This window comes from Cucurbita pepo, chromosome 9 (genome assembly GCF_057944985.1).
Source record: "Cucurbita pepo subsp. pepo isolate OVF chromosome 9, ASM5794498v1, whole genome shotgun sequence".
NCBI lineage: Eukaryota > Viridiplantae > Streptophyta > Magnoliopsida > Cucurbitales > Cucurbitaceae > Cucurbita > Cucurbita pepo.
Window position 1 is genome coordinate 13,982,854 of NC_141806.1, and position 17,960 is coordinate 14,000,813.

At 41.2% G+C, this 17,960-nt stretch overlaps 3 protein-coding genes across 3 annotated transcripts; 2 read left to right on the forward strand and 1 right to left on the reverse strand.

Annotated features, from left to right (window-relative positions):
- The first annotated feature begins 276 nt into the window (after positions 1-276).
- On the forward strand, positions 277-7,306 carry LOC111801460 (Leucine-rich repeat protein kinase family protein). Its single transcript, XM_023685466.2, has 13 exons — positions 277-579; positions 1,726-1,861; positions 1,957-2,028; positions 2,152-2,223; positions 2,880-2,951; positions 3,088-3,159; positions 3,252-3,323; positions 4,458-4,564; positions 4,650-4,823; positions 4,900-5,232; positions 5,353-5,607; positions 5,715-5,848; positions 6,866-7,306. The coding sequence occupies exons 1-13, from the start codon at positions 348-350 to the stop codon at positions 7,088-7,090; spliced, it is 1,956 nt and encodes a 651-aa protein (XP_023541234.2). The 5' UTR covers positions 277-347; the 3' UTR covers positions 7,091-7,306.
- An 849-nt stretch (positions 7,307-8,155) lies between these two features.
- LOC111801962 (uncharacterized) lies at positions 8,156-10,784 on the forward strand. The gene is made up of 5 exons (XM_023686212.2): positions 8,156-8,833; positions 8,927-9,060; positions 9,144-9,291; positions 9,378-9,484; positions 10,523-10,784. Exons 1-5 carry the CDS (start codon positions 8,524-8,526, stop codon positions 10,562-10,564), a joined length of 741 nt encoding a protein of 246 aa, XP_023541980.2. The 5' UTR covers positions 8,156-8,523; the 3' UTR covers positions 10,565-10,784.
- A 1,109-nt stretch (positions 10,785-11,893) lies between these two features.
- Positions 11,894-14,407, reverse strand: LOC111801963 (homeobox-leucine zipper protein ATHB-20). The gene is made up of 3 exons (XM_023686213.2): positions 13,977-14,407; positions 12,515-12,909; positions 11,894-12,445 (listed from the first exon to the last, which is right to left on the reverse strand). Exons 1-3 carry the CDS (start codon positions 14,143-14,145, stop codon positions 12,134-12,136), a joined length of 876 nt encoding a protein of 291 aa, XP_023541981.2. The 5' UTR covers positions 14,146-14,407; the 3' UTR covers positions 11,894-12,133.
- Between the last annotated feature and the right edge of the window lie 3,553 nt (positions 14,408-17,960).

The window sequence follows — 17,960 nt, forward strand, 5'->3', positions numbered from 1 at the left end:
AAAAAATAAAGATTTGTTTGAGACAAGATAAATTAAAAAAAGAAAAAAACTAGAAAAGGCAAGGATATCCTGTGGATGTTTCCACTGCACGCACAAAATGTAAGCAATATCCATGAAACGCGTGTCCCCTGTTTGGAGCGAAGTCATGATCGAGGGAAAAGCCTCTCAAAATTAACTTTTGAATTTCTCGTTGCGTTTCATTTGCACAACTCTCAATGCCCACTTTGAAAAAAGCCTGCCACTCTGCTCATCAATTGCAGGAAAGTAATTTCTCTCTCTTTCTCCCTCTCTCTCTCTCTCTCTCTCTCTCTCTCTCTCACCTGTTCGAATGATTATTCAGTTTAATAATGGCGTCTTCCTCCTCCCATTCCCCGTTTACCACTTCCCCAAGCTTCCTTCCTACTCCAACCTTTACCCTTTTTATCATCACAATGAAACCCTCCTCTTCATTCTTGTCTAACTCAGCTGCGGCCTCCTCAATGTGCAAGGAAATTCAAATGGGCATGTTCGTTTTGGCTTTCTCATCCATTTTGCTATCGACCCTTTTCGGTTCTTGCACTCTCGCTCTTACCCCAGATGGTAAATCCCCGTTTTAGGGCTTCCTCTGCTTGGTTTCTTTAACTTGTTCTTCTTTTTTTCATGTGGGTATGCTGGAAAATGATGTTGTGTTGATGATTTTGAACCAATCGAATAGAATGAGTAGCACTAGCTGTATCTTGACGCTTTGTTGTGGCATGTTTCTCCGTTTCATTTGAATGATTATATTAGTTTTCATCGCCTTCTCCATGTTCAGTTAGGAATCACGACTTTTCGCAATGGTATGATATTGTCCACTTTGAACATAAGCTTTTTGAACATAAGCTTTCATGGCATAGCTTGATAATTCCTTAAATTGGCTGGACTCTCTTCCAACGATCCTCAATAATCCTCCTCTTGAACAAAGTATACTATAGAGCCTCTCCTGAGGCCTATGGAGCCCTCGAACAACCTCCCCTTAATCGAGGCTTGACTCATTTCCCTAGAGTCTTCGAACATAGTGCACCATTTGTTCGACACTTGAGTCACTTTTGAATACACCTTCGAGGCTCCCAACTTCTTTGTTTGACACTTGAGAATTTTATTGACATGACTAAATAAAGGTATGACTCTGATACCATGTTAGGAATCACGACCCTCCATAATGGTATGATATTGTCCACTTTGAGCATAAGCTTTCATGGCTTTGCTTGATCATTCCCTAAATTAGCCAATGTGGGACTCTCTCCTAACAATCCTCCCCTCCAACAAAGTATGCTATAGAGCCTCCCCTAAGGCCTATGGAGTCCTTGAACAGCCTCCCCTTAATCGAGGTTTGACTCCTTTGTTTGGAGTCCTCGAACATAGTACACCCTTTGTTCGACACTTGAGTCACTTTTGACTACACTTTCGAGGCTCACAACTTCTTTGTTCGACACTTGATAATTCTATTGGCATGACTAAGTAAAGGACATGACTCTGATACCATGTTAGGAATCATGATTCTCCACAATGGTATGATATTGTCCACTTTGAGCATAAGCTCTCATGGCTTTGTTTGGGCTTCCCAAAAGGCCTCATACTAATCGAGATGTATTTCTTACTTATCCATGATCGTTCCCTAAATGAGCGAACGTGGGACTCCCTCCCAACAATCGTCAACAGTTCATTCTCATTATTGTTTTCATTTTCAAATCCTCCATGGCATAGGCCTAGCGTTGTTGGAAATTAGAAGCGCTTTTAATGATAGCAAAAACCTCCTTGGTGATTGGGAAGCTTCTGATGAGTCGCCCTGCAAATGGACTGGTATATCTTGTCACCTTGAGGACCAACGGGTCAGCTCAATGTATGTCACTTTCCATATTTGCCTTCATTTTATTTCAGGGTTGTGTTCTTTCGTCTCCTAATTGATGTTTTGATGTTTGGTTTTGGATGTTTCAGTAACTTACCTTACATGCAACTAGGAGGGATTATTTCTCCTAGCATTGGAAAACTCGGTAGATTACAGAGACTGTAAGTCCTGCGGCCATTTCTTCCTCATATTTTCCCTCCTCAAAGTAATATGATTGGCAATATGCTGAAGTTTAGAGCTTATTTCATCTTACTTCTCCTTCTTCACTTTTGAATGTTAAACAGGGCACTTCACCAAAATGGCTTACATGGATATATTCCTAATGAAATCACTAAATGTATTCAGCTAAGAGCTCTGTAAGTATAGAGTGTTCCTACGACTAGTTTCAGGGAACGAAGCATTCCTTATAAGGGTGTGGAAATCTCTCCCCAGTAGACGTGTTTTAAAATCATGAGGTTGACAGCGTTATGTAACGAGCCAAAGCGGACAATATCTATTAACGGTGGGCTTAGACTGTTACAAACGGTATTAGAGCCAGATATCGGGCAGTGTGTCAGCGTCCTTGTTGGGCTCCCAAGGGGGTGGATTGTGAAGATCCCACATCTGTTGGAGAGGGGAACAAAACATTTCTTATAAGGGGGTGGAAACCTCTCCCTAGCAGATGCGTTTTAGAATCGTGAGACTAACGGCGATATGTAACGGGCCAAAACAGACCATATCTGTTAGTGGTGGGCTTAGGCTGTTACAAATGGTATCAGAGCCAGACGTCGGACGGTGTGCCATCAAGGACGCTGGGCCCTCAAGGGGGTGGATTGTGAGATCCCACATCGGTTGGAGAGGGGAACGAAACATTCCTTATAAGGGTGTAGAAACCTCAACCTAGCAGACGCGTTTTAAAATCGTGAAGCTAACGACGATACGTAACAAGCCAAAGTAGACAATATATGTTAGCAATGGGCTTGGGTTGTTACCTAAACATTCATCCGAATTTATCTTTTGACCATTTTTATAGGTATTTGAGGTCTAATTATCTTCAAGGTGGCATACCATCAGATATTGGGAGCCTTTCTGCTCTTACAATACTGTAAGTTTTCCTGAATGTTTGAAAAAATGTTACTTGGATCTTCTTTTGGTACTGTTCATCTCCACTAAATTAGTAAGATCAGGAACTTCTCTTTTTATTTCATTATTATCTTATCAATATTGAGGTTCATATATAGGGATTTATCAGGCAATTCGTTAAAGGGTGCTATTCCATCATCCATTGGTCGTCTCTCGCTTCTACGCCATCTGTAAGTTGAATAGTAGCTATGGCACAACAAGAGTTCACTTAACACTTTTACTTTTACTTGTGGTTATATTAATGTTTCCATTTCATTTGCAGGAATTTGTCCACAAACTTTTTCTCTGGGGAGATACCTGATTTTGGAGTTCTAAGCACATTTGGAAGCAATTCGTGAGTGATCGAGTCACATGTATTCTCCAAAATTTACATTCATACCAAGTTGTTGAATCATCTTTGAAATTGTGATATACATCTGGAAATCCCTCATAAAGGGTTTAAACTTGAATATTGTGTGAAGTTCGTTGGCATTATATTATGGGATTGAGTGTTGAGGATTGTTGGGAGGGAGTCCCACGTTGGCTAATTAAGGGAATGATCATGGGTTTATAAGTAAGGAATACATCTCCACTGGTACGAGGCCTTTCGGGAAAATCTAAAGCAAAGCATGAGAGCTTATGCTCGAAGTGGACAATATCATACTATTGTGGAGATTTGTGATTCCTAACATGGTATTAGAGTCATGCCCTTAACTTAGTCATGTCAATAGAATCCTCAAATGTCGAACAAAGAAGTTGGGACCCTTGAAAGTGTAGTCAAAAGTGACTCAAGTATCGAAGAAAGGGTGTTATTTGTTTGAGGGCTCTAGAGAAAGGAGCCGAGCCTTAACTAAGGGGAGGCTGTTTGAGGGCTCCATAGGCCTCAAGGAAGGCTCTACGGTGTACTTTGTTCAAGGGGAGGAATACATCTCCACTGGTATAAGGCCTTTTGGGGAAACCTGAAGTAAAGCCATGGGAGCTTATGCTCAAAGTGGACAATGTCATACCATTGTGGAGATTCATGATTCCAACATGGTATCAGAGTGGACAATGTCAATAGAATCCTCAAATGTTAAACAAAGAAGTTGGGACCCTTGAAAGTGTAGTCAAAAGTGGTTCAAGTATCGAACAAAGGGTGTACTTTGTTTGAGGGCTCTAGAGAAAGGAGTCGAGCCTTAATTAAGGAGGGGTTATTCGAGGACTCCATAGGCCTCAAGGGAGGCTGTACGGTGTACTTTGTTCAAGGGGAGGATTGTTTTGGATCGTTGGGAGGGAGTCCACATTGGCTAATTAAGCGAATGATCATGAGTTTATAAATAAGGAATACATCTCCACTGGTATGAGGCCTTTTGGGGAAACCTAAAGCAAAGCCATGAGAGCTTGTGCTCAAAGTAGACAATATCATACCATTGTAGAGATCCGTGATTTCTAACATTCAACGTCCTGTCATCTGAGATTGTTGTATTCATAGTTAAGTGTGTAACTGCAGGTTTGTTGGCAATCTAGATCTCTGTGGTCATCAAGTTAACAAGGCCTGCCAAACCTCGTTGGGATTCCCGGCAGTGTTGCCCCATGCTGAAAGTGATGAAGCTTCTGGTTAGCTTGATGAACAACGACATTTCAACTTGAATCACTTTTTTCTCCTTGTAAAACTTAATAGTTCTTCCTTGATTTTCTGTAGTGCCTGTGAAAAGGCCTTCACACTACATCAAAGGAGTATTAATTGGTGCAGTGTCCACCATGGGAGTTGCATTTGTAGTACTCGTTCCATTCTTGTGGATCCGTTGGCTATCAAAGAAGGAACGAGCTGCGAAACGATACACAGAAGTCAAAAAACAAGTGGTTCACGAACCAAGTAATCCTCGGTTTTCGTTGCAGATATGTTTTTCTTTAGTATTGTGCAACTGATGCTAAACCTCAATGTACAACAGACACAAAACTTATTACTTTTCACGGCGACCTACCGTACCCGTCATGCGAGATCATCGAAAAGCTGGAGTCACTAGAGGAAGAAGACGTTGTTGGTTCAGGAGGATTCGGGATCGTGTACCGAATGGTCATGAACGATTGTGGGACATTTGCTGTTAAAAAGATTGATGGAAGCAGAAAAGGTTCTGACCAAGTGTTTGAGAGAGAGTTGGAGATTCTGGGTTGCATCAAACATATAAACTTGGTCAATTTGAGGGGTTATTGTAGTCTTCCAACGTCAAAGCTTCTTATCTATGACTTCCTTGCAATGGGCAGCTTAGATGATTTTCTGCATGGTATGACATTAACAGGGGTCCATCTTCCATCCTTTTTCGAGTCGTTCCACTCGTTTAGTGCCGAGCGTTTTCAATATAACGTATAGAGCATTATCGTTTCCTTTTTCTTATCTCATGCAGAACAGGAATCAGAAAGACGACCTTTGGATTGGCGAGCTCGTTTGAAGGTAGCATTGGGCTCTGCTAGGGGGATTGCATACTTGCATCATGATTGTAGTCCAAAGATCGTGCATCGTGACATTAAATCGAGCAACATTCTTCTTGACGAGAACTTGGAGCCTCATGTATCTGACTTTGGACTAGCCAAGCTTTTGGTTGATGAGGATTCTCATGTCACAACTGTTGTTGCTGGAACATTTGGTTATTTGGCTCCAGGTGCACATTAGTTATATGTTGTTTATGTTCTTTTCGATACGATCGTTCGAGAATGATTTGAAGTATTTCCTTACTCTTAGATGGCTGACTTTGCTATGTCTATGTAGAGTATCTACAAAGTGGGAGGGCGACCGAAAAATCAGATGTTTATAGCTTTGGAGTCTTGTTACTCGAGCTGGTGACTGGGAAGAGACCAACTGATCCATCATTTGTAAAGAGAGGCTTGAATGTTGTTGGTTGGGTAAGCTCTAAAAACGCATCTTTCTGCCCAAAACATTACTCTTTATGGTTCTATAAACTTTCTACGATGGTTACGTCGAGGATCGATAGAAGCAAATGAAATTTGAGCTCAATGTCATTCGAGAAAATTAGTTTTTTCAATGTTCTAGACTGCAAATGTAATGACCCAAGGCAGATATTGTCTTTTTTGTGGGCTTTCCCTCTTGGGCTTCCCCTCAAGGTTTTTAAAATGTATCTGCTAGGGATAAGTTTCCACACCCTTCTGCTTTTTTGGGCTTTCCCTCCTGGGCTTCCCCTCAAGGTTTTTAAAATGTATCTTTAAAATGTATCTGCTAGGGATATGTTTCCACACCCTTCTGAAGGGTGTTCGAAGGGTGTTCGTTCTCCTACCCAACCGATGTGAGATCTCACAATCCACCCCCTTCAGGACCCAGCGCCCTTGCTGGCACTCATTCCCTTCTCCAATCGATGTGGGACCCTCAAATCCACCCCCCTTTAGGGTCCAGCGTCCTTGCTGGCACACCGCCTCGTGTCCACCTCCTTCAGGGTTCAACCTCCTCGCAGCGCCCTTGCTGGCACTCATTCCCTTCTCCAATCGATGTGGGACCCTCAAATCCACCCCCCTTTAGGGTCCAGCGTCCTTGCTGGCACACCGCCTCGTGTCCACCTCCTTCGGGGTTCAACCTCCTCGCAGGCACATCTTCCAATGTCGGCTCTGATACCATTTGTAACGATCCAAGTCCACCACTAGCAGATATTGTTCTCTTTGGGCTTTCTCTTTTGAGTTTCATCTCAAGGTTTTAAAAAACGCATCTGCTAGAGAGGTTTCCACGCCCTTACAAAACACATTCTTTATGGTTCTAAAAACTTTCTACGATGGTACCGTCAAAGATAGATAGAAGCAAATAAAATTTGAGCTCACTTTTGTTTGAGAAAATTAGTTTTTTTCAATGTTCTAGACGGCATATGTATGCACAGACACACATATTCACTGTTAGAACATGATGATTCATTACAGATGCACACATTACTGGGAGAAAACAAAATGGATGAGATAGTCGACAAAAGGTGCAAGGACGTCGATGCCGATACAGTCGAAGCAATCCTTGAAATAGCAGCCAAATGCACGGATGCCGACCCAGACAATCGACCATCGATGAGTCAAGTTTTGCAGTTTCTAGAGCAAGAAGTCATGTCACCATGTCCTAGTGATTTCTACGAGTCTCATTCTGATTATTCTTGAAACTTGCTGTAACAGAAATGCTTATATAACTCCAGATCAGTGCAGTCCTTGAATATTTCATCTCTCTCAATGAAATATGCAGATCATGGAGTTTGATGGTTAGCCTAGCTCTGTCTTGACTTGACTGGTAAGTTATATATAATGTATGGTCTTGTAGAAAGAAAATTGTGTATGATATTGATTGATTTCTTACTGTAGTACTTCTATATTGGCTTTCGTTGGGTTTTTTCTTAAGGTTTTTAAAATGTGTCACTAGGGAGAGGTTTCCAATTCGAGGCCTAGTGTCCTCGTTGGCACTCGTTTCCTTCTCTAATTTATGTAGGACTCCCCAATCCACCTTCCTTTGGGGCCTAGCATCCATGCTAGCACAACGCCTCATGTCTACCCCCTTTAGGACTCACTTCCTCGTTGACACATTGTTCGGTGTCTAGCTCTGATACTATTGGTAATAACCCAAGTCGACCGCTAGCAAATATAGTCCTCTTGAAGCTTTTCTTCAAGTTTTTTAAAACGCGTTTGCTAGGGAGAAGTTTATACACTTTTATAAAGAATGTTTCATTTTTATCTCCGATCGATGTAGTATCTCACATTTACTCCAACTGTGGCAAAAGGGTTTCTGAGTTTAACTCCAAATGTCAAAAGTAAGGTATAAAGCCACCTACTGCCACTGACTTTCTGCTGTATCCTTCTGTTCTTGACTGTTGACTGTTTTTTTAAAGTCAAATCTGTAACAGGGGCTGACAAACCCATCTGCAAGAGAATCTGTATCAGACTCCTGCCCCCCTCGGTTGAATTCTATGTAATGTAATCCCTTTACACTGATTGGATGCTAATGATTATTTTGTTAGGTTATGAACTTATTTATAGTAGAGTGAACGGTTATATGTAAAACTATCTTTGGTAAATGGTAGAGGCATGAAGAGTTATATCGGGTAAAGCAGCTATCTATAGTAAAAAGGTGGGGTAAAGTTATATACAGTAAAGAGTTATATTTATAGATGTACTTTTTATTTCTTGTTTTTTTTATGTTCATATGAATGTGTGAGTTGTTGTGCTATACTAGACAAGGACAAGCACGATAGAAAGGGAGCGGCTGTTTGGTTTTTAATGTTTTAGAAGTGGCAACGACACAGAACTGGAGTTGTCTCTTTCTGCTAATGGCTTTCTGACCTCTTCAAAGGCCAATCTGTAACACAGCTTCGAGTTTTTTCTTTACAGGCCTCTGTGTTCTTCAGAACTTTCCCAAATCCCCTTCGTCAGATTCACGTCTGAATTTACATCGCATGCCATTATTACTCTGATTATATTCTGTTTCTTTTCCATTTCTATATCGCCGACACTTTTTGCGTCTTTTGTCGGCCAAACATCCAAGATAACGTTTGGTTGAGCTAGAGCAACAGTAGCTTGGAGGTGGGTCGAGGGTAAAATCCAGTATGAGTCTGGAATTGAAGCCGATTCACCACCATTTCTGCCGCCGCAGCCGCCGGGATTACGACTGTCAGCAGCAGTTTCAGCCCAGTTCGTTCATTTCTTTGCTACCGAATTACCATTTATTGAATGGAAAACGAGGGATTTCAGCAAATGGGTCCGTTGGGCTGCTGAGAAGACGAAGTGGCGGCGGAATTAGTCGCCAGAATGTTGTGGTGGTGTCCAGCGTTGGTGGTGTACCGATTTCAGATGGGTCGAAACCAGACAAAGGCTTTGTTTCTCCTCCTCTCAGTGACATCCTTTGGCCTTCTGCAGGTTAGTTGATGAACAAAAAAACCCTTCTGAATCATAATCTGTGAGAATTTCTTCATCAAACCCATGCCGTGAAACTGAAATTCGATGAAACAGGGGCATTTGCAGCGATGGCAATACTGGGAAAGATAGATCAAATTCTAGCGCCGAAGGGGCTTTCTATGACAATTGCACCATTAGGCGCCGTCTGTGCCGTCCTGTTCGCGACGCCCGCCGCCCCTGCCGCTCGAGTACTCACCCTGTCTCGAATTTGCCTGTTGCTTTGGTTACTATAGTCTTTTGCTGAATTGGGATTGTTTGTTTTGTGATGCAGAAGTACAATATCTTTGTGGCCCAGATTGGTTGTGCAGCAATTGGGGTTTTGGCGTTAACTTTGTTGGGGCCTGGATGGTTGGCTCGAAGCTCTGCTCTTGCTGCATCCATGGCGTTCATGATCTATACGGGTTCAACGCACCCACCAGGTTGAAATCATGGCACCTCAAGCTTTGAGAATCCATTGTTTGTTTGTTTATATGTATTGGGTTTGATTTGATTGTATTATGAACAGCTGCGAGTTTGCCGATTCTGTTCATCGATGGGGCTAAGCTGCATCATCTGAATTTCTCGTATGCTCTGTTTCCTGGCGCCGCTGGATGCATAATCCTCTGCTTGATAGTAAGTTCTCTCTCTCTCTCTCTCCCTCCCTGTTACGTGTCGCCGCTGGATGCATAATCCTCTGTTTGATTTTTTGGTCCGTTACGTGTGTCGCCGTTAGTCTCACGGTTATAAAACGCGTCTACTAGAAAGAACCATACCCTTCTAAGAATTCATTCCTCTCTCCAACAAATGTGGGATCTTACCATCCACCTCTTGGGGGCCAGCTTACTCACCCCTGGTATTTGACTCTAATACTATTTGTAACAGTCAAGCTCACTGCTAGTAGATATTGTCCGTTTTGGCCCCGTCACCTTCACGGTTTTAAAACACATCTATTAGGGAAACCCACACCCTTGTAAGGAACACTTCATTCTATATTGTCCGTTTTGGCCCGTTACGTATCGTCGTCACCTTCACGGTTTTAAAACACGTCTATTAGGGAAACCCACACCCTTGTAAGGAACACTTCATTCTCCCCTCCAACAAATCTCCCCTCCAACAAATGTGGGATCTCACAATTCACCCCCCTTGAGGACACACCCTTGTAAGGAACACTTCATTCTCCCCTCCAACAAATGTGGGATCTCACTCCAACAAATGTGGGATCTCACAATTCACCCCTTAAGGACTATGGTCCTCGCTGGCACACTACCCGTTATTTGACTTTGATACCATTTGTAACAATCCAAGCTCACCGCTAGCAGATATTGTCTGCTTTGGCCCGTTACATATCGCCGTCAGTCTCACGGTTCTAAAAATGCGTCTACTAGAGAGAACCACACCCTTTTAAGAATACTTCATTCCCCTCTCCCACAAATATGAGATTTCACAATCTACCCCCTTGGGGTCACTATCTTCGCCAGCACATCATCCAGTATCTAGCTCTGATACCATTTATAAATGTCTAACCTCACTACTAACAACAATTGTCCGCTTGGACCCGTTACATCAAGAGACAGTTATTTGATTAAATTAATGTTTTATCGAACTTAGTATCAGAAATGTCTCCGTCCTTGTACGTTTTGTGAAGTGGGTATGTTTTTTTGTTGGTTGCAGCAAGAGTTAGTGGTGTTGTTGAAGGAGAAGATCAAATTTTAACAGCCATTACTGAGAAGGTCTCCCAAATTAAAGCTCATTTTTTGTGGCTTTGATTCCATGAACACTCCTATGGTCTGATTTAAATAACTCTGTGATTGTCCAGTTGAAGTTTATCTCATTTAATTTTTTAAAGTAAAGTGTTTGGCTCTTGATAATGCTCTCAAAAACTTTCCCGTTCGGTTCAAATAGCACTGAATCAAAATGAGAGATTTATCGACCACATCAGGGAGCTTGCTCGATTTACAAAAGGGTATGACTCGTAATTCACTTTTGGTTTTATGTTCAATAGCCCGACCGTAATGATGTTAATTATTGGTACATTCACAAGTTGCTTAGTCCATCTTTATACCATTTCATATATGCTCGAGGATAAGCACCGACCTCCAATTCAAACACAATCTCTGGTAGGGTGATGCGGGTGTAAAAATTGAAAGAGGGGATAGAAAACGAAGTTAGTGATGGAGATTATATTTTCCTTCGGTCCAAATTCCGGCCTCGTTTTATTAAGTGGCGGGACCTGGACCGTGTTTTTGACTGATTTAGTCACAGTTCAGTTGCCAGGTGGTCAAGCATGTCCACGTCAGTGGACCCGATCTCAATGGAGATTCCAAGTCGAGGTTTTGGGGTTTTCTTTTTATTTTTTTATTTTTTTATTTTTACCATTGTACAGTGACTGTGCCCACATTGATGGTGACGGTCCTGTCGTTTTAATAAAACCTCATTTTTGCAGCCATTAATCTGACAAGATTATGCACACGTGACTCTAATCTATGGAAGCCTCTCAGTTCCGGGCTTTTATGATCGGTCGATCTAAACCGGCTATCTCCGGTATTATCTTACACGCGTCGCTCTCTTATTCGTTCGCATTTTACTCTTTCTACAGTCAATGGATAAGGTAACTCAAGCCTTTCCCTAACCTTTCCTACACCCAATAAATCCCCACCACGTACCCCCTTCTTTATTATTTTTATTAATTATTTTCTAAAACGGTAAGATCGACGCCAACGGGCCAAATGGACAATATCTGTTAGCAATGAACTTGGACTGTTACAAATAGTATCAGAGCTAGACACCGAGCGGTGTGCTAATGAAGACGCAAATAGTATCAGAGCTAGACACCGAGCGGTGTGTTAATGAAGACGCAAATAGTATTAGAACTAGACTCTGAACGTTGTGCCAGCGAAGACGCAAATAGTATCAAAGCTAGACACTAGGCGGTGAGCCAATGTATACGTTGGGCCCCTAAAGAGGTGGATTGTAATATCCCACATCGGTTGGAGAACAACCTTAATCTCTTCAAAAGTATCCTAGAATGAATGAAAAGCATCCTTAACCAAACTTAGAGAAGATATTATTTAATCACATTCAAAGGAAACAAGGACTATTTCACAAATTAAAACCTCCCTCAACCAAAACCCAAGAACATAAACAGAACGGTTTCAAATCGACAGAAACTAAACCCGGTTCGGGTCGACATGTCGGCGTGGACGTGGGCTACCATTGCTTGGAAACACCAGAAAAACAGGCTTTAAGGCTGTACAGGAAAGGCACAACACAGAAAAAGGCTCACTAAGACCAGGACCAAAGAGCACTGTCTTCATCAATGGGGAACACAAAACTACAAGCACTTGCAGGCGGGTCCGAGTAATCGACATCTTCGAGCTTCGGGAAGACGTAAGTAGGGAATAGATTCTTTCCCGTGTTATCGTCTTCGTCTTGTGATAAGTCGGACTGATCGGGATCGAAAATATACGAAGAATCTCGAGGCTCTACGAGTGGGCTATCTGTATTAAATATGTCACTTGATTTGTCTACTTCAGACACCACAGAGCTACCCTTTTCTTTTGCTTTGAGTAGCAGCTTGTCTGTTAGGACAAGAATCTGTAACATACAATGTATTGTTTCTTAGAGTTTAGTCAGCAATGGAGCTGAATTTTAAGAACATGTTACCTTAGCTTTTAGTGAATCCTTCTCCTTGAGTAGCTTCTCATACTCAACCTTGAGGCTTCCATAGCTGGATTGAAGAGCCTCGTAGTTCTTCTCGAGCTGCTTCGTTTTCCACCGAGCTCGACGATTCTGAAACCATATAGCAACTTGACGAGGCTGCAGCTCAAGATCCTTTGCTAATTGAACTTTCCTTTCTAGTTCGAGCTTGTTATCGATCTCGAAACTTTTCTCGAGGAATCGGACTTGATCGGAAGTTAAACGCCTCTTCTTTTCAGGGTGATGGAAGTAATCATCTAAGTCTTCGTTTCCGTTATCTTCGGTATCGAATGAGTAAAAGAACGGTCTAGTTGATCCGTTTCGTCCATGGATATCTTTGAAACTTATCGTGGATTTTGAACCTATAACCAGAAAAATCTTTCATGAAAAAATCAAGTTGGGCATGGATATAATCGTAACGGACTATTGATAACAGCTCAAGTTCATCGTTAGTAGATATTGTCTTCTTTGGGCTTTCCCTTTCGAGTTTTCCCTCATGGTTTTTAAAACGTGCCTGGTAGGGAGAGATTTCCACACCCTTATAAATAATGCTTCATTCCCCTCTCCAACCGATGTGAGATCTCACAATCCACCCTCCTCCAGGGCCCAGCGTACGCCTCTGATAGGGAGAGATTTCCACACTCTTATAAAGAATGCTTCGTTCCCCTCTCCAACCGATGTGGAATCTCACAATCCACCCTCCTTCAGGGCCCAGCGTACGCGTTTGATAGGGAGAGATTTCCACACTCTTATAAAGAATGCTTTGTTCCCCTCTCCAACCGATGTGGGATCTCACAATCCACCCTCCTTCAGGGCCCAGCGTACGCGTTTCATAGGGAGAGATTTCCACGCCCTTATAAAGAATGCTTTGTTCCCCTCTCCAATCGATGTGGGATTTCACAATCCACCCCTTAAGAGTCCAATGTCCTCGCTAGCACTCGTTCCCTTCTCCAATTCGATGTGGGACCCTCCAATCCACTCCCTTTTATGGCCCAGCGTCCTTGTTGGCACACCGCCTCATGTCCACCCGCTTCGAGGCTCAGCCTCCTCATTGGAACATTGTCCGGTGTCTAGCTCTAATACCATTTGTAACAGCTCAAACCCACCCCTAGCATATGTCTTCTCGAATCCATTAGGAAAGTTTTACTCCCCAAGTATCTCAAATGAAATCAATCAATCTCATACATTCATCTTCAAAATTGAACTGCTAGAACATCAGATTCATCCAACAAGCAGAAAACAAACAAAATCAGATACCAAACTCATCAAAAGGCAACCAAATTCAACTTCAAAATCAGAGATCAATGATCCAGCATTGAAAATTCACTCACAATCAACACATAAACGCAAAGGGTAACCAAAACCATAATTTCTACAAAGAATCATCCAAGAACAGAAAGAACTGAAGAAATCAAGAAGAATGAAGTACCAAGCATAGAGGGGGAAGTCGAAGAAGACGACCCAGAAACGAACAGAGCATTAAGAGGCTCAGAAACAGAGGACCCTTTACGATTCTGAAGAAAAACAGTATGGTTGGAAGAAACACCACTTATACTACCACCGTCGTCGCCGCCGCCGTAGACCCTCCGAACCGCCATCGACAAAACGGATAAGATTATCCGGTGGGTCTATGGCGAAAGAAGCTGGTGATTATGATTTCGGAACAACGGCAGCTCACACCCATCACTCAGAAGAAGAAGGATTAAGAGATGGCTTTTCTCTTCCCTCCCTTCGGAGGAGGAAGAATTTGGTGGGCTTATAACGATAGCAGCAAAAAGCTTCTCATAAAACTGTAATTACCACAATACCCTTGTTGGGTTACCTAATTTACTCGGGTGTCACATGTCTACCATTTTTGCCTTGGCTTGTTCTCAATCTACATCTCACTAGGGAGGTTCTGCTCGTATACTATCTTTAACGCTTCATACCCAGAATTCAAAATTCAAATTCGATGTACAATAGCTTTGACATTCTCTTGCATCTCCTACGACATGACCATGTTATCTACTTCTAAAACTGAGAGTTATCTTTACAAATCAACACGAGTTCTTTTAACATATTTTATCTCTACTTACACGTTTATAACCCCTTTGTTTTCGAGTAAATGATCGGGATTGGTCCGAGAAGGGTAAAATGGGAAATGGGGGTAATAAGGTGAGAGAGAGGGAGAAGATGGAGATGACAACAAGGCAAACGAGGGAAATGTGAGGTAGAAAACCAAGGAACCCTATCCAATAAGTAGCTTCCATCATGTGCTTATGGGTCCACCAATCCCTTCTATCTCTCCATATTGGCTTGATGGGGCCTTCTAGTATCAACACATGGCGCACGTTCCACGTAAAATTACATATTTGCCCTTTAAGCTTTAATGCTTTAGTTAAGAGGAATTAGTGTCTCGAGAATTTTAGGAATTATGAAAAGAGCTCTGAACTTAATTGAACTTTCCTTCTCCGTGTTTATATATCTTTCAGTTAGGGTTTTATTGATTCCTTTTAGAGTTAGACCGAGATCACATAGACCTGAAGATATTGTCATAGATCCTAGACACGGGCCTCATACGAGATTGGCTAGGAAAATTGGGCTTTATTGCCTCATTTGGTCATTAATTTTTCTATTGACTTTCTTAGTCGATATAATTTTGGTGAAGGGCAAATTAGTCTTTTGACTTGTTCTAGGGTTTTTATTGAATTTACCCTAACCCCACAAACCTCAATTTTCTTTGATCATTTTCTTAAGTGTAAACTTCATCAATCATAATCAACAAAATGCTAAATTACAAAATAAAAAATTTAAAATCATGTGATGGTTATATTTTTGGTGTTGGTTCAATTAATATGAGTTATTTTAAATTACTACATTATATTTATATGGTGAAATTATGGAAATTTTTATGAAATAAATATAAATGAAAATTGAAAATGATTTTAATTCATGTTTATTCTTATAATTTATAGAATTTTCAAAACCAATTTTGATTGGATAAAAAAAGCATCATGACAAATTTTAGAGTCATTTTCACTGTTTAAGTCATAAAAAAAACACGTTTTAAAAGTTAGATCAAATTTGCAATAAATAAAAACTTTAATTACAAGCATCCAAAATTGTAAAAATAAAAATTTAAAAAAATTTAAAAATGAGAAGGACCACATCCATGCAATAAAATAATTTGATTTAAAAATTCTGCCACAATTGGACAACGGACAACTTGGGTTCCTTGCATATTTGAGATGTTTCAAGATTATAAACGACAAGTGGGTCCATTTTCGATGGCATGAATGAGTGAGGTACGATGGCTAATAACACCCCTGACGTGGGATGACGTCAAGACATATGGGTCATGTTAATTGGAAACCAAGATACTGTTGGAAGTGAGTATTGAGAGACTTGGCCCCCAAGAGACAAGATTGAGCCGAATGACTTGGGTTAGTGTAGAGACAAGTCCAAGCTTGTTTGTCTTCGTCAAGCAAATATCACTTGTGCAAAATCCAAGTTTATTTGATCACACACACCGTCTGGCAGTGATGGTGAGGGAATTGAAAATCAAATATCACTTGTGCAAAATCCAAGTTTATTTGATCACACACACTGGTGAGGGAATTGAAAATCAAATATCACTTGTGCAAAATCCAAGTTTATTTGATCACACACACTGTCTCGTAGTGATGGTGAGGGAATTGAAACTAGAGGATGGAATTGGACGGCCATGGTTAGATAATTGGCGAAATCTGGAATTGGGCACGTGGTTGGATCGGAGGAGATTGGAAGATGGGACCGGGAGTGGCAGTGGCAGCTGAGGAATATGGTAATGAGGGAGGGACTTATGGTATTAGAGTCAAATACGATTGAAGACGAGAACAAAATATTCCTTGTGTGGAAACCTCTCCCGATTGGTCTGTGCATCTAAATCTAAATCTCCACCCATCATATCCCCAACAAATAATCAGAGTCTTTGAATTCAACTTTCAAAGTGTCCAATATAACTAAACATCATGAACATGAACCAATATATTTGAGAACAAATGAAAATAATAAACATATATCTATAAAAGATTGAAATTGTTACAAGCATTCATTCATAGTTATAGACTAACAGTTATGCTAAACAGATCTCTTCAAATGGGAGGAAGATCTCTTCAAATGGGAGGAAGATCTCTTCAAATGGGAGGATCTAGTTCAAAGCTTTTTATTCATATATGCTTTCAATAAAAGAGAAGGTGAAAGAGAGGTACTCGTAGAAGGATTCAAGGCGGAGGAGCAGCAGCAGCATTCTGTTCAGCTTCATGGAGCAATTTCAAGATCTCTTCTTTCTTAACCGCCAAAGCCTGCATCTTAACTTCAAGCTTCTCCAGTTTCTGTCTGAGCTTTGTTGGGTCTTTCTTATCCGCAGGATCCTTTGGCTTCTTCTCTTTCTTTTCACCATCTTTTCCTTCCTTATCTTTTCCCTTCTTTTCCTTCTTTTTTTCATCTCCTTCTTCCTCGTGTTTCTTCTCCTTCTTCTCAACCTTATCCTCGTGCTTCTCTTCTGAGTTTCCTCCCATTATGTTTAATCTGGACACTCCAACAATTATAATGTGCTATTCAAGATTTCTCCCTTGTTGGGTATATACAAGAAAAGAAAAATGACCCTCAGTTCTCATGATGACTATTTTGTTCAACATGATGACTATTTTGTTCAACATGATGACTATTTTGTTCAACATGAATAATGAAAGATTGACAGTATAATTCACTAGTGTTCTTGACAAAAAAGTGTTCGAGGATCGTTGGGAGGGAGTCCCAAATTCTCTAATTTAGGGAAGATCATGGATTCAGGAAGGAAACAGATCTTCATGGGTACCCAAAAGGCCTCATACAAATGGAGATCTATTAACCCAGGATGATTCCTAAATTAGGGAAACTTCCTCCCAACAATCCTCCTCTCAAGTGTCGAACAAATAAGTTGTGAGCCCCGAAAGTGTAGTCGTGACTCCTGTATCGAACAAAGGGTGTACTTTGTTTGTTCATGAGAACTCTAGAGAAGAGTCGAGTCTCAATTAAGGGGAGGCTGTTCGAGGACTCCAAAAGCTTCGGGGGAGACTCTATAGTGTACTTTGTTGGGGAGGAGGATTCTTGAGTAATATCGAACAAAAAAGTTGTGAGTCTCGAAAGTGTAGTCAAAAGTGACTACAAGTGTCGAATAAAGGGTGTACTTTGTTCGAGGATTCCAGAGCAGTCAAGTTTGGATTAAGGGGAGTGTGTACTTTGGTACGAGATTTTTTTGAGGAAATACAAAGTAAAGCCATGAGAGCTTATGCTCAAAGTGGACAATATCATACCATTGTAGAGATTCATGATTCCTGACCGAGCAATTTAATTCGTGAAAAAAAATAATAATAAATCAGATCCAATATGAAAATGGGCCAATTCAAATCAA